Here is a 14,866-nt window from a genome sequence, read left to right as displayed (position 1 = left end):
TGGAGAATCCCATGGACGGAGACTACAGTCCATGAAGTCGCAGAGAGTCGGACACGACTGAACAACTTTATTATTTATTGTTCCGCATCGGCTTTGGAACCTTTCCCTGTTTTGCTCTCTCCGGTCCCAGCGGCGCCGCAGTTAGGAGGTCCGCTCACCGCTAGGGGGAGGAGCGGCGCAAACAGCCACGGGGAGAGCCCCTCTAGCTCTCCCCGACGAGCTCTCTATGGCGCTTGTCAGCCCGGCCAGGCCAAGGGGGCGGGGTCCCGCCACGTGACCGAGGTGCCTCTCTCTCCGCCCCCCGCCCATCCTCAGGCTGGCGCAGGCGCGGTGGTCGCGTCGCCGTCGCCGGGCTCCGTAGCCCGCGCCGCTTCTCCTCCTTCGGCCGCTGAGGCGGCCGCCCCGGTGGTCCTGCGGCTCTTCCTCCTGCGGCTGCGGGCCGCGGGGGCCGAGGCCATGTCCCGGAAGCAGGCCGCCAAGGGCCGGCCGGGCAGCGGCAGCCGCAAAGCCGAGGCCGAGCGCAAGCGGGACGAGCGGGCGGCGCGCCGGGCCCTGGCCAAGGAGCGGCGGAACCGGCCGGAGTCCGGCGGCGGCGGGGCCTGCGAGGAGGAGTTCGTCAGCTTCGCCAACCAGCTGCAGGCCCTGGGGCTGAAGCTGCGGGAGGTGCCGGGGGACGGGTGAGGCGGGCCCGGGAGCGCGGGGTCGGGGGGCGGCGCCGCGGTTCGCGCCGGGGCTTGACCGTCTGCGTGCGTCGGCGGAGCGCGGGACGACCGCGAGCCGAGCCCGCCAGGCGCCTCGTCCTGGCGAGCCGTGGGTCCCGACACAAGGTCTCCCCTTAGATCGGTGGCCGGGAAGCACCCCCTCCCCCCCGCAAAAATAAGGTGACTCTTAAGCCGAGACCTGAGGGAATGAGACGGAGCCAGGCAGTCAGCGAGCAGGGCCGTACGAAGAGCTGCCTGTCACAATGACGGTCAGATAGACGCAAGGAGGTGTAAGCCCCACTTGACAGGACGCTCGGACTCCTTTGAGCCCTTACTGTTGGGTATTGCCCTCCTGCCACACTCGGGAAATTAGGCCTGCGAGGCCCTGTCGTTTGCTAAGTTGAAGGCAGCTTCTCTTGATTCTTCCTTGCATGGACTTCAGTTTCTCCTCTGTAACCCGTGGCGCTTACCCAGGGTTGCTTGGGGGGTTTAGACAGGAATCTAAGTCCACCTTTGTAGGTCTAGCTTTTTGAAAGAACACGGGGTAAACAGATGGGGTAGTAGGAGGGAGAGAATGGATGATGGGAAGGAAAAATGACCCCAGGAAGAGGGATATGGATCCCGGAGTGTGGAGGAAAGAAGAAAAAGGGAAGGGAGAGGGGAGGAGATCAGTTAGCATCCCCATTGTGGGGGTAGGTAAACGGGAGTCTGGTTGCAGGAGTGTGGCACGGTGGAAGAGGTAGTATTAATAACAGCCTGGCTATTGTGTCTTCCTTCATCTGGGGGCTCAGCTAGGCGAAGAGGCAAGAATAAGATGAAGCTGAAGACCGTATAGAATTGCCTTAGCCTTAATCGTGGAAGAGGGGCAGGAAAATGTTTTTTGGATTACATTATGTTGCACCTTATTAATCAAGACTGTTTATGACTTGGCCTTAATTTACCTTTCCCAGTTTTCCTACACGGAGAAAGTGATGGCACCCCACTCCAGTACTCTTGCCTGGAAAATCCCATGGATGGAGGAGCCTGGTGGGCTGCAGTCCACAGGGTCGCGGATAGTCGGACACGACTGAGCGACTTCACTTTCGCTTCTCACTTTCATGCGTTGGAGAAGGAAATGGCAACCCATTCCAGTGTTCTTGCCTGGAGAATCCCAGGGACGGGGAGCCTGGTGGGCTGCCGTCTATGGGTTCGCACAGAGTCGGACACGACTGAAGCGACTTAGCAGCAGCAGCAGCAGCAGTTTTCCTACATATGTGCAGTGTTTTAGGCAGATTGGATTTAGAGCTTGATTGCAGTTTATTCGCCACCACCTGACACACTGTCTGGTACATTAAAGGCATTCACTGCATTTTTGTTGAATAAATGATGATAAGAATATCATAGAGGAAGGCTACCTAGGCCCTTAGCAGGGCCCCTCAAAGAGGTGTTTTCTTAGTGGAGTCGCTACAGTTCAAAGGTTGCTTTGCTGGGTCTTGCTTTTAGCCTAATAGCTTGGTTTTTGTCAAATATAGTTTATTAAATATTCTGGGCACTAGCCACTCATAAGCACAAGACATTGGTATATAAACCGAAGTACTAGTTGAATTTGGTGGGTCTGAGCTGGTGTCTGACTCTTCCTTACAAATGATTGGATTGCTTGTGTCTGCTATACTGGGGATGGTATTCCCACTGTCAGTGTGTCCAGGAAGCTGACATACTCAACAGAAGGTTGCTTATGAGCAGGAATTGCGGCACAGGGAGTTGTAAGATCTTGAGGGAGTTTTCATAATGCTGTGGGAAACTTTGGGAGTACTACTTCTGCTCCCCTGCCCCTGAAGAGAGCATATTTCTTTAGTTACTTCGGCAAACGTTGGTTGAGGAAGGTGCTGGGAATACATTGCCTAGTAAGAGAGAGACAGGACAGCAGGTCTCAAACATTCTGGTCTTAGGATCCCTTTACCCTCTTTAGAATGAATGAGGGCTCCAAAGAGCTTTGGCTTATGTGGATTATGGTTATCAGTGTTTACTATATGAGAAAGTAAAATAAAGTAAAAGCATGGTATGCAAACACATTATATTAGCTTTCAGAGTGATAGCATCAGATATCGTATATCAAGTAGCCTCTAGAAAACTCCACTGTACACTTGTGAGAGAAGTAGAGTGAAAAGGATAATTGACATTGGTTGCGGAGTCAGAACTCTGAAAAGGCCTCAGAGACACCCTCCCTTCCCAAACTGGGCCGTACTCTAAGAATGAATGGTATAAATACTTAAAATAAAAGTTGCCATATTCTTTACAGTGACTGATTACAGTATACTCTTGAGAAGAAAGCGGCCAACACTCCCTGAAGTGGCCAGGGAGACCGCGTCCATTCAGCACACGCTCATCGCAACCTGCCCTGCGCTAGATGCCTCTCAGAGAAGCTCATTTTCAGGCTGGGTCATGAAGGGCCAATAGAAATACGCCAAGAGAGCATTCCGGACTGAGGAGTAATATGTATAAAGGCACAGGAGCGCTTTATTTTTGAGACATCTGCAAATTGTTGAGTATGACGAGGCCGGAGGCCAGCTTGACTGCATTGCTCACGTCTCTCCCTTCTGACGAGCCTGTTCTTTGGACAGTGTTAGGTTAAATGATAATGGTAATTCCTCCTCTGTGGGCTCCGTGAAGCGAACCCCTTTCCGTTCACAAGTTCTTCCCATGGGTGCCATGCAGTGGGCTGTTTAGTCCTCTTTAGTATTGCCCACTCCAGTACTCCTGCCTGGAAAATCCCATGCATGGAGGAGCCTGGTGGGCTGCAGTCCATGGGGTCGCGAGTAGTCGGACACGACTGAGCGACTTCACTTTCGCTTTTCACTTTCATGCATTGGAGGGGGGAATGGCAACCCACTCCAGTGTTCTTGCCTGGAGAACCCCAGGGACGGGGGAGCCTGGTGGGCTGCCGTCTCGGGTCGCACAGAGTCGGACACGACTGAAGTGACTTAGCAGCAGCAGCATTGTGACTTTTGGATATGGTGAAGACAGGCTTTATCACTGTGCAGTGGATGGTGCTTCCTGTGTTTGTAACGGGTTAGTAGATATCAATGGACTATTTTGTTTGTTGATATTTCTTGAGTACTCTTGGTGAAATATGAAGTTAGGTAATGAAAAAATAATCAAGTCTGCACTCTTCTGACTTTCCATTCTGGTCTGATAAGAATATTGAATAGCCCGAGATAGCATCTCGCTATATAAATGTATTCATTGTTGGCAGCGTGGCATTTGTAGCATGCTGGAACCTTTGGGTGCTTGGGAATAAACCAGCTGGTGTTCTGTGATGTAGCCTGCATGTGGGCTGGACCAGTGTGGCATGGATTAATCAGGGAGCCGCTTATGGGGTGTTGTGATGCTTAGTGGGCCACCTTCATATTTATTCTGTTGTCTGGAGGGTGGGCCCACATAAATTGGATTCAGTTTCAAAACAGGAAATATTTTAACCTTGATGTGGTTCTTAAAAACATGATTGAATGTAGCATGAACAGAATCTCTAATTGGATTAGGCAGTACAGTAGTAACATTTCTCTGAACTCGATCCGGTTGTGTCTTCCTAAATGTAGCCTCAAATTACAGGACTAACTAGTAGTGTTCTAATAGTAAAGCATTAAAGAATCATTAATTTTAGCTACTTATTTCTGTCTCAGACAAGTTGTTTTATTTTTAAAGTTTTACCTTGTTTTTATAATTGTAGGATTTTAGTGACAGAAGGGTATCTACAATATCCATTAGTTCCTACATCACGTGTATAGCAGCCTCATCTTTTGAGTCTTGCTCAGTGGTTTTCCACCTTGGTGGCACAACAGAATCACTTGGGGAGCTCTGGAAAAAAATACAGTGAGTGGGCTCTGCCCCAGATCAGCCACACCAGAATCTCGGGCAGTGGGGCCTGGTTGTGAATAATTGAAAAAAAAAAGTCCACATGTGATTCTAAAGTGCAGTTTTATTGAGAACTGCTGATTTAGAGTCTAGATCCTAGTGTTGCTCAAACTTTAGCATAAAACAGAATCAACTGGAGGGCTAATTAAATCCTTAGTGAGACTAGATTGCTGGGTCCCAACCCCAGAGAGTTTGACTCAGCGGGCCTGGGGCGGAGGGCTCAGAATTTTCATTTTGAACAAGTTCTCAGGTGATGATCAAGTTGCTAGTCAGAGATCACACTTTTGAGAGTCAGTGATTGAGCCCATTGCTGCCTGATCGAAATCAGAACCACATGTATAATTTGAAAATTTTTTAGTAGCCATGTTAAAAACGTAAAATGAAACAGATGAAATTAATTTTAGTATATACGGCAAGCTACTGTATCTAAAATGTCATTTCAGCATATAGTCAATGGAACAAATTTTAATGAGATACTTTACATTTTAAAAAAGTGTTCAAAATCCAGTATTCAACACTGAATTTGGATTAACCACATTTCAAGTGGTTAGTAATCACCTGTGGATAGTGGCAACATCTTGTATAGCACATAAGTGGACAGTTCCTGAGGCTTGACAATAGAAATGTACAGAATCCTTAGTCTGTGCGGTCTGTCTGTATAAAACTAACAGAGTCGCCTTTTGTTTGTCTTTGTCTCTGTAGCTTCCTTGTTTTGGTTTTAGTTTTATTGCACAAGGATAACATCCCTTTCACTATGACAGACAGTTGGAGGCAGCTTTCATGTCCCCTGGAGCCTTCTTCAGGCTGAAGGTCCCCAGGTTTAAAGCCACATCACCTCACTTGAACATACCTTAAATGTACTGATCATAATTATATCTAGTACTCTAGCAGTGGTCTGACCTCAAAAGTGAAAGTCACTCAATCGTGTCCAACTTTTTGCGACTTCATAGACTATACAGTCCATGAAATTCTTCAGGCCGGAATACTGAAGTGGGTAGCCATTCCCTTTTCCAAGGGATCTTCCCAACCCAGGGATTGAACCCAGGTCTCCCACATTGCAGGTGGATTCTTTACCAGCTGAGCCACCCTGGAAGCCCAAGAATACTGGAGTGGGTAGCCTATCCTTTCTCCAGCGGATCTTCCTGACCCAGGAAGTGGACTGGGGTTTCCTGCATTGGAGGTGGATTCTTTACCAGCTGAGCTACAAGGGAACAAAACCTGACCCGCCGCCCATTTTTCTGCATATTGTACTATTACTGCACCCTGTGTGTGTTTTAAGTCGCTTCAGTGGTGTCCAACCCTTCGACCCTATAGACTGTAGCCTGCTAGGCTCCTCTGTCCTTGGACTTCTCCAGGCAGGAACACTGGAGTGGGCTGCCATTGCCTCCTCCAGGGGCTCTTCCCAGCTCAGGGATGGAACCCAGGGCTCTTCCGTCTCCTGCATTGGCAGCAGGTTCTTTACCACTAGTGCCACTTGGGAAGCCCTACTGCGCCCTAAGAGCCCGTTAATTATTTTCATGTCTGTGTCGCAATATTGTTTCACGCTAAATTGTTGAGGCCCCAAAGCCCTTGGATGCTACTTGTGTGATTGATGACTTTTGTACGTGTATCTGTAGGGCTGGTGACGTGGTTCTGAAGTGGGGAGGACAGCGGCTGGAAATGTTTTTGGCTGTCCCAGCCGGCAGGGAGAGCAGTGGCAGTGGCGCTGCCGGCCTCTAGTCGGTCGAGGCCGGAGATGCTGCTGAACACCCCCCGGTGCGTGGGACAAAGGACGTCAGAACACCAGCAGCGTGAGGGCGGACAGGCGCTGCTCTAGTGTAGTAGCTGAGGGCGTGGGCCCGGAACCCGGCGGGGTCTCCTGACGGCCCTCGGGCACTGGCCGCACTGTTCTCCCGAGGGTGGTGCGTGCTCTTCCTGGGCTCCCTGAGGGAACCCTGGTCATTTGTAGCGTGTGTTCACATTTTCTGTGTCATTGCCTTATAACTTAGGAAAGGAAGTGATCATCTGTCTTGATTTTTCATTTTGACTATTTTTAGTGAGCTCGAGGAAATTTTTTTTAAATATAGAAAAGTATATTTAACATTTTAAATAAGTTTGACACATACTCCTAGCTACCCAGGGATAACTTCACTAACATTTTGGTGCCTGGCATTGAATCCTGGATGCAGCACCTACTGATTTTGTGACCTTGGGCACTTTACCGTAGGGGGATAGTGATTCTGCCTGTCTCATAGAGTTAACCGAAGGACTGAATGCTTGTAGTGCGTGGAAAGTGTTTGGAACAGCCCCTGGCACACTGTCAGAGCTGCTTAAGTGATGGTTTCCGTGCTTTTTCCCCGCATACGTTTGTGTGTGTCTCTGCATCTGTGTACGTAGTATGCAGATGAACATGGTTGAGCTTATGCAGTGTACACAGTTTTATACCTACTTTTTTGACTTGTGTGTGGAATATTTGCCCATTACTGAAAGTTCTTAGAAAACATGTTACTTTCTGTAGAACACCATGAATTTTGAGATATCAAATGTAAAATAACTTCATATGTAATTTTTTGCCAAATCGTACCTCTTAAATGGAATTTAGGAGTAAACTAGTGGTAGCAGTTGGTAACGGAGAAGGCAGTGGCACCCCACTCCAGGACTCTCACCTGGGAAATCCCATGGACGGAGGAGCCTGGTGGGCTACAGTCCATGGGGTCGCTAGGAGTCGGACACGACTGAGCGACTTCACTTTCACTTTTCACTTTCATGCATTGGAGAAGGAAATGGCAATCTACTCCAGTGTTCTTGCCTGGAGAATCCCAGGGACAGAGGAGCCAGGTGGGCTTCCGTCTGTGGGGTCACACAGAGTCGGACACGACTGACGCGACTTAGCAGCAGCAGCAGCAGTTGGTAAAGGTTTAAGAAAAGTTTGAGAGGGAAGCTTAAAATTGAGAACATGTTATCCACTGGCTTCCTTTTTTATCCCTGTGGTTGAAAAAAGACCACCATTGTTAGATTTTATCAACAGACCCCTCATTCTAGTGTATAGAACTGTTAGGTTCTAGTCCCTTCTAGAATGTTGCCCCAGACAGATGCAGAGTTTCTTGGATTCTTTTGTTTATAGAATCTGTTGCCTTTTAAATCTCCCTTCTTACCTGCCAAAAAAAAAAAAAAAGTATAAATCCTTATACGTTTGACGAGATTCCTGCCTCTCCAACTTTCTGTTGAAAACTCACTTTTCTAAGTTGAAAATAAAAAAACCTCCGTCACCAAACACTTACGTCTAAAGTCGTTTGAGAAGTGATGAGTTTATATTTTGGAATTAGAATGTCATAGATTTTCATTTGGAAGGTGAACAGTTTGACGTGAAAGTGGGCAACTCTTTGGCTTCAGAACGGCTCTTGCCTTAGTTTTGAGGATGCCAGATTGTGTTTCAGTCTCTGTGTATCTGGGCTCTGTGTTTGTGATGTAGTTTGGAATTTTAGAAGCCGTTAAGGGGTGTGAAAGTAAACTCTTAAGATTTATTACCAGCATTTTAACTTTAGGAAGAAAACAAAAGGAAAACTAGGAGAATTTCCATCTGGCAGAAGTAGAAACATCACTGTGGCTCCTTGAGTAAGCGGAGAGGTGCCAGGGAGGGAGAGTGTTGCTGTGAGCTGTGCCTGTGGGCGGCCCCAGTGCTTCCCTTCCCACACCTTTCTCCACTGTGTCCTCAGGACTCAAAACAGGATGGGACGTTTGATTGCTTCTATTGGGAGCTTGACAGATTGCTGTGTTTTTGATAGTTGTTGATTAGTTAGCTGTGCAGCCATAGTGGAAGGGCTTTCGGAAAAGAGGTAGTAGATACGATTTACCATTTTGGAAGGAGATGTGAGCGTCATACATAGCCCTTAGATGTGGAGTGGCCATAGTGTCTGGACCTTGTCTTCAGGTGGTTAGTAAATCACCAACTCCACTTGAAGCAGTGGAGGCTCAGAGAAGTTCAGTATCTTTCCTGAGTCAGCCAGCTCGTAAGTGGGGAGTAGATTCTTGTTTGTTGCCTCTCAAAAAGGTAATGTGGTTGAATATCTTCCCTGGTGCTCTCCTGCCCCTGGTATCTGGGAAGAATCCTGGACAGTCAGAGAGTTGATGCTTTATCTCTTCTCTGTGTGAAAGATTACCTTGAATGGCCTGCCATGAAGCATCATTGTTTGAGATGAACTAAGCTCATTTTTAAAAGGTCTTGACCAGCATTTTTGTTTTGATAGCAATTGCCTGTTCAGAGCTCTTGGTGATCAGTTGGAAGGACACTCACGAAATCATCTCAAGCACCGACAGGAGACAGTGGACTACATGATAAAGCAGCGGGAAGATTTTGAACCCTTTGTAGAGGATGACATTCCTTTTGAGAAACATGGTAGGTTCACTGTGGGACACTGGATCCTCCAGGAGTAACGCAGTGGGCAATTAAATCCGTTAGCATCCCCGACCCTCCCAGCTAGGGGTTTGATTACATAAATTATGGTATTTTTTTATTCAAAAAATATTTGTTTGTCTGCTCTGTAACAGGCAGCATGTTAGGCAGTTAAGAATCAGTACGTTTAGATGTAGGTGCCATTAATAAAAATGATGATAATTAACTCGAAAGTGACTTCATTTGGGGTGGAGGGGAAGGGAGAAAAAAGTTTTATTTATTTTTGGCTGTGTCTTGTCTTCGTTGCTGCACACAGGCTTTCTCCGGTTTCAGAGAGGGGGTACCCTTCACTGCAGCGCGTGGCTTGCGCACTGCAGGGGCTCTCTCGTTGCGGAGCGCGGGCTCTGGACGCACAGGCTTCAGTGGTTGCAGCATGCGGGCTCGTAGTTGTGGCTCGAGGGCTTTGGGGTGCAGGCTCGGTAACTGTGGCGCACGGGCTTAGTTGCCCCGCAGCATGTGGGGTCCTCCCAGAAGAGGGCTGGACCTCTGTCCCCTGCATTGGCAGCTGGAGTCCCATCTACTGCATGTGGGGTCCTCCCAGAAGAGGGCTGGACCTCTGTCCCCTGCATTGGCAGCTGGGTTCCCATCTACTGCGCCACTCCGCATTCCAAGGTCGACCCTATTTTTAAAAGGTGTATTTATACAAAACAAATTAGGAAAGGTCTGTAGTTGTTGTCTGACTCTTTGCGACCCCATGGACTGCAGCACGCCAGGCTTCCCTGTCTTTCACTACTTCCCAGAGCTTACTCAAACTCATGTCCATTGAGTCGGTGATGCCCTCCAACCATCTCATCCTCTGTCGTCCCCTTCTCCCGCTTTCAGTCTTTCCTAGCATCAGGGGCTTTTCCAGTGAGGTGGCTCTTTGTATCAGGTGGCCAAAGTATTGGAGCTTCAGCATCAGTCCTTCCAATGAATATTCAGGATTGATTTCCTTTAGGTTTGACTGGTTTGATTTTGTAGTCCAAGGGACTCTCAAGAGTCTTCTCCAGCACCACAGTTTGAAAGCCTCAATTCTTTGGTGCTCAGCCTTCTTTATGGTCCAACTCTCCCATCCATACATGACCACTGGGAAAACCATAGCTTTAACTATAAGGACCTTTGTCGGCAAAGGGATGTCTTTGCTATTTAATATGCTGTCTACATTTGTCATAGTTTTTCTTCTAGGAAGCAAGTGTCTTTGTATTTCATGGCTGCATTTTCATGGCTTAATTTCATGGCTGCAGTCACCATCTGCAGTGATATTGAGCCTAGAAAAATAAAATCTGTCACTATTTCCTCTTTCCTACCCTTCTGTTTGCCTCAGAATAATGGGACTGGTTGCCATGATCTTAGTTTTTTGAATGTTGAGTTTTAAGCCAGGTTTTTCACTCTCCTCTTTCACCCTCATCAAGAGGTTCTTTAGTTCCTCTTTGCTTTCTGCCATTAGAGTGATATCATCTGCAAGTCTGGAAAGATGCTAACAGTTTATGGTTGTTAGTTATGTTTTATAACTCTTGGCTCCAGTTATTTTTCAGGAACCACTCTCTGTCTTTCAAGAACTTCTATTGAGGGGAAATAATAGGACCTAATTTCTAGGGGGTTTTAGTAAAGAATAAACTAGATTATGCAATTAAAATAAGTTCTTAGTAAGTGCCAGCCATCTGGGGATCCTGGGACTATTGAGTATTTAAATTATCTTCTGTAGATTTTCTGATTTTTAAGTGATTATGAATTACTTTTATAATCAGAAAAATCAGTAAGGTCATTTTAATTTCTCCCCCAAACCCAAACACAATCTGAGTTCTCTGAGGCAAGTCAGGGATTTAAATTAGTACTTTAATAGGCTCAAATCTAGTAAGAAAATACTTATGAGTTTTAAGCTTTGATTCTGACAATTATTTACTGAGACTGCTGTGCTAGGTGCTAATATATTTATGTTTTACAAATAGCATTTTCATCGCAGGGCTCATAGTCTTATCTGTCTCAGGAAAGAGAATCATTCTGTGTTTTGGAGCGCTGACTCTGGGAACCAGTCAGGAGTGGGTGGGGGAGAGACTGCGAAGGGGCTGAGGTGGAGGGCTCTGCACGTTGGTGAAGGGGTGAGCACGTTTCCACCAGGGCTCTTCTGGGGATGATGAGTGGGTCCAGAGCAGCCCCCAGTGTGGCAGTGTAATTGACAGGCCTCCCTGGAGGTGGCAGAGACAAAGATGATTTTGAAGTTGTGCTTGAGGAATGGCTAGGGTAGCTGTGCTTTAATAAATTAAAAGGCGGCAGGAGGAACACATTTGAGCAGGAAGCTTTTCTCATTCATCACTGGGAAAGCACTCATTCATTAGGCACAAGCAGCAAGAGAGACAGAGCAGTGAAACTCCACTGAGTGGTTTATTCTAGTCACTGAGTTTTCATGGTCCTCTTCCTGGATCGTTTTTTGTCTGGCAGGCATCAGTTAATTAGGTGGTCACCAGTTGATAGATTAAATATGGATATATGGAGCAAGTTTTGTTGTTTAATGATATATAAAATGAGTTGAGTCATTGATTCAATAAGTATTTTATGTGAAGAGAATCTTTAGTTTGTGACTTGGGATTCTGCTTTGACCCTCTTCAGTGAAGACCCTGTGGCGGGTTTAGGGGTGGAGGACTTAGATGTACAGGTGCTGTGTCTTGGTTTGAATGTCACAGTGGGTAGTGGCTCTGATCGCCACGGCAGACAGAAATGAAACCTGGAATCTGCACGTTCTCCTTGTGTGTCGGTGGAAGCCTGGACTTGTTACGCTTCCTGCTCGTATAGTTACGTGTTTTTAACGTCTGCCTTGTTACGCTGTGAGATTTTGAGGGCAGGGACTGTGTCTGTTCCCCACTGTGGCAATGGCTGGCACATTCGACACTCATATTTGTTGATGGAATAATTGAATGACTCACTTAACTCTTCAGGACCTGGTTATCCTTGCCTCTGACTGTGTCTTTTCTTTGGTCTATGGCTTTGGAGAATCAGCATCATCTTTTCCCTAACTAAACAGATACCCACCAGAAACCTGAATGTTCTTAATGCCTTCTCATACTACTCACTTTTGAAGTCTTGTCACTTCCTCCAGTGTATTTTTCCTCATTTCTGCCGCCTCATAGAATCAGGCCTCTTGGACCAGTTGCCTAGATTTCTCCAGTACTGTGGATTGCTGTCATTGCCTCCTGACCCTTTCACTTTGCTTTCCATGTGGAAGCCAGAGAGGTGATCAAACATATATCAAATAGGTCTTCCCCTGTCTAACACTTGTAGGCAGCTCCCCATTGACCTCTAGAACCTTCCAACTCTTTAGCCTTTATGATGTGTGATTTTCTTGTTTCCCTACCCTCTTGCCATTTCCCAGTATATTTTCCTGCTCCCCCGCCCTGCCATCTCAGCATTCTAAGTTCCTGCCAGTACTGTGCCGTCCGTAAACTCATTGTGTTCTCTTTCTTGCTTCTGCTTGGAACACCACCCATTCCTCTTCTGTTTGTCTTTTACCTGCCCTTTGGGGAGCATTGTAGTTGTCTCAGCTTAGAAGTTTATCTGGTACACCTTCCCTCCCCTCCCCACTGTTCACACTGGCTTATGTTCCCCACCTGGAGTTAGCCAAGCTGCAAGGTTTGAAGACACAGTCTTAAGACTGACTTCTGACACCAGCTGCAAATTTGTGGTTTCTCAGAACCATTCTCAGGTTTGATAGTGTGCTAGAAGGACTCACAGAGCTCACTGAAGTCTGTTATACTCACAGTTATATAGTGTATCACAAGGAAAAGATCCAGATCAAATTAGCCGAAGGGTAGAATCGTTAGAGAAGACTCTTGAGAGTCCCTTGGACTGCAAGGAAATCCAACCAGTCCATCCTAAAGGAGAGCAGTCCTGGGTGTTCTTTGAAAGGACTGATACTGAAGCTGAAACTCCAATACTTTGGCCACCTGATGCGAAGAGCTGACTGATTTGAAAAGACCCTGATGCTGGGAAAAATTGAGGGCAGGAGGGGAAGGGGACGACAGAGGATGAGATGGTTGGATGGCATCACTGACTCAATGGACATGGGTTTGGGTGAACTCCGGGAGCTGGTGATGGACAGGGAGGCCTGGCGTGCTGTGGTTCATGGGGTTGCAAAGAGTCGGACATGACTGAGTGACTGAACTGAGAATCTTGGAAGGTTATACAAGGGTAAAATATCGAAAGGTTACACAGTACACAGTATTGTCAACCAGGGAACCTCACCCAAACATCAGTGTCCAAAATTTTTATTAGGCTGTCATCATGTAGATGTTATTGATTGATTGCCTAAGTGGCTGAAGTCATTCTCTAGTCCCTGAGATCTTTCTAGTGTGACTTGACCAGGGAGGTCCTCCGAAAGTCACCTCATGCATAAACTTAGCATCAACGGTTAGATGTGGCTGAGGGGCACACTGTGGATAATAGAGACACCCCTATCACTTGGGAAATGCCAAGGTTTTAGAGATTCTCTCCCAGGAGCCAGGGGCAAAGGTCAGACTTCTCTGTGTAAGGCCAGATGCTTTACTATGTGTTTCTTTCCTGAAGCACCTGCATATCAGCAGTGTCTGTTTTCTCGTTTGTCCCCCACTGGTTGTAAACTCCTTGAGGGCAAATTGTGACAGGCTATATAACGGAGTGGCCAAGAGCCAAGATCTTGGAGTCAGGATGCCTGGGATAAAACTCAGCTCTGCTGTGTACTGACTTGTGACTGTGGACACAGTTACAAACTGCCCTCTCCTTTAGTGTCCTCCTCTGTAAGATGGTGTGCATGATAGTACCTCTTTCACTTCTCTCAGAGGGCTGTTTTGAGGGTTAAAAGTGATTTATGAGATAGAGAACGAACTATGGATGTGCAAACTGCTAGACTCTGACAAAGCCATTGGACTTTTCCAGGCATATACCCTGATTTCTCATTTTTGGAACTAAATAAATACCAAAGCATGTTTGCATTTGGGTTTTTCCATTATAAAGACTTTGTTTTTCTTTCCTATTTCCTTCATACAGTGGCCAGTTTGGCAAAGCCTGGAACATTTGCCGGCAATGATGCAATTGTAGCCTTTGCAAGAAATCATCAGTTGAACGTGGTGATTCATCAACTTAATGCCCCATTGTGGCAGGTAGGTCATCTGTTGAGGAATTTATGTTAAGCCTTTATTTAAAAATTATCTTCGGGGATATCCTAAGATAATGGGGCTTGACTGATGATATTGAACTATGCAGGGTAGCTTGGACTGTGAACCTCACCAAGCTTGTGGTGGCTTGGAATTAAACCCTGCATTACCAATGGAGGCTGAAGTATAATTCAGAGACTTAAAATGCCAGAAATACTACTAACTAACTAACTAACTAACTAAATACTACTAACTAACAGTTAGTTAATTGGGTGATTTGGGGCAGAGAGCCTAATGTGGAAATAGCATAGATAATTTTGTAAAAATCTCTAGATGAGAATTCAGAGGATTTGCACACAGATTCTAGTGTGAATATACCTGTTCCATGTGTATGTTTTTGTGTTTTAGATGCAGAGAAACAAAGACCAAATTGACTATAATAAAGTGTTGCTAAAAAAGAACTTTTGAACAACAAAATTTCATGGCCTAGGGCGTCAAGCTCTGTGTCTGTGCTCTCCCCAGCTAGCCGTAGCATTCTGATGGTGTTTCTGCAGCAAGTAGGATTTCACAAGTGTTCAGTTTGTGCTGTGGGATGGCAAAGCATGGTGTTGAGCTGCTTAGGCCTCCCTTCCCCTCCTCATACCCCTTTGCCCTTGCCGTTGGTATTCTAAGTTACCTTTGTGTTCTAAATTAACCTGATCTCCCAAACAGTCCATCAAACCAAACATTCTGGAGCGTGG

General features: G+C 46.6%; 1 protein-coding gene across 3 annotated transcripts in view; it reads left to right on the top strand.

Annotated features, from left to right (window-relative positions):
• The first annotated feature begins 311 nt into the window (after positions 1 to 311).
• The window catches only part of OTUD3 (OTU deubiquitinase 3), a 34,184-nt gene continuing 19,629 nt past the window's right edge, over positions 312 to 14,866 (top strand). Inside the window, exons 1-3 of one of the 3 annotated variants that reach the window (XM_055574275.1) lie at positions 312 to 677; positions 8,819 to 8,967; positions 14,020 to 14,132. In XM_055574275.1, coding sequence (XP_055430250.1) covers positions 457 to 677; positions 8,819 to 8,967; positions 14,020 to 14,132 — 483 coding nt within the window. In that variant the 5' untranslated portion in view covers positions 312 to 456. The remainder of the gene's footprint in view (positions 678 to 8,818; positions 8,968 to 14,019; positions 14,133 to 14,866) is intronic. The other 2 variants (XM_055574276.1, XM_055574277.1) reach the window with 2 other exon arrangements.

This window comes from Bubalus kerabau, chromosome 3 (assembly GCF_029407905.1).
Source record: "Bubalus kerabau isolate K-KA32 ecotype Philippines breed swamp buffalo chromosome 3, PCC_UOA_SB_1v2, whole genome shotgun sequence".
NCBI classification, from domain to species: Eukaryota; Metazoa; Chordata; class Mammalia; order Artiodactyla; family Bovidae; genus Bubalus; species Bubalus kerabau.
The sequence above is the reverse complement of the archived record's forward strand: the minus strand, read 5'-3'. Positions and strand labels throughout refer to the sequence as shown.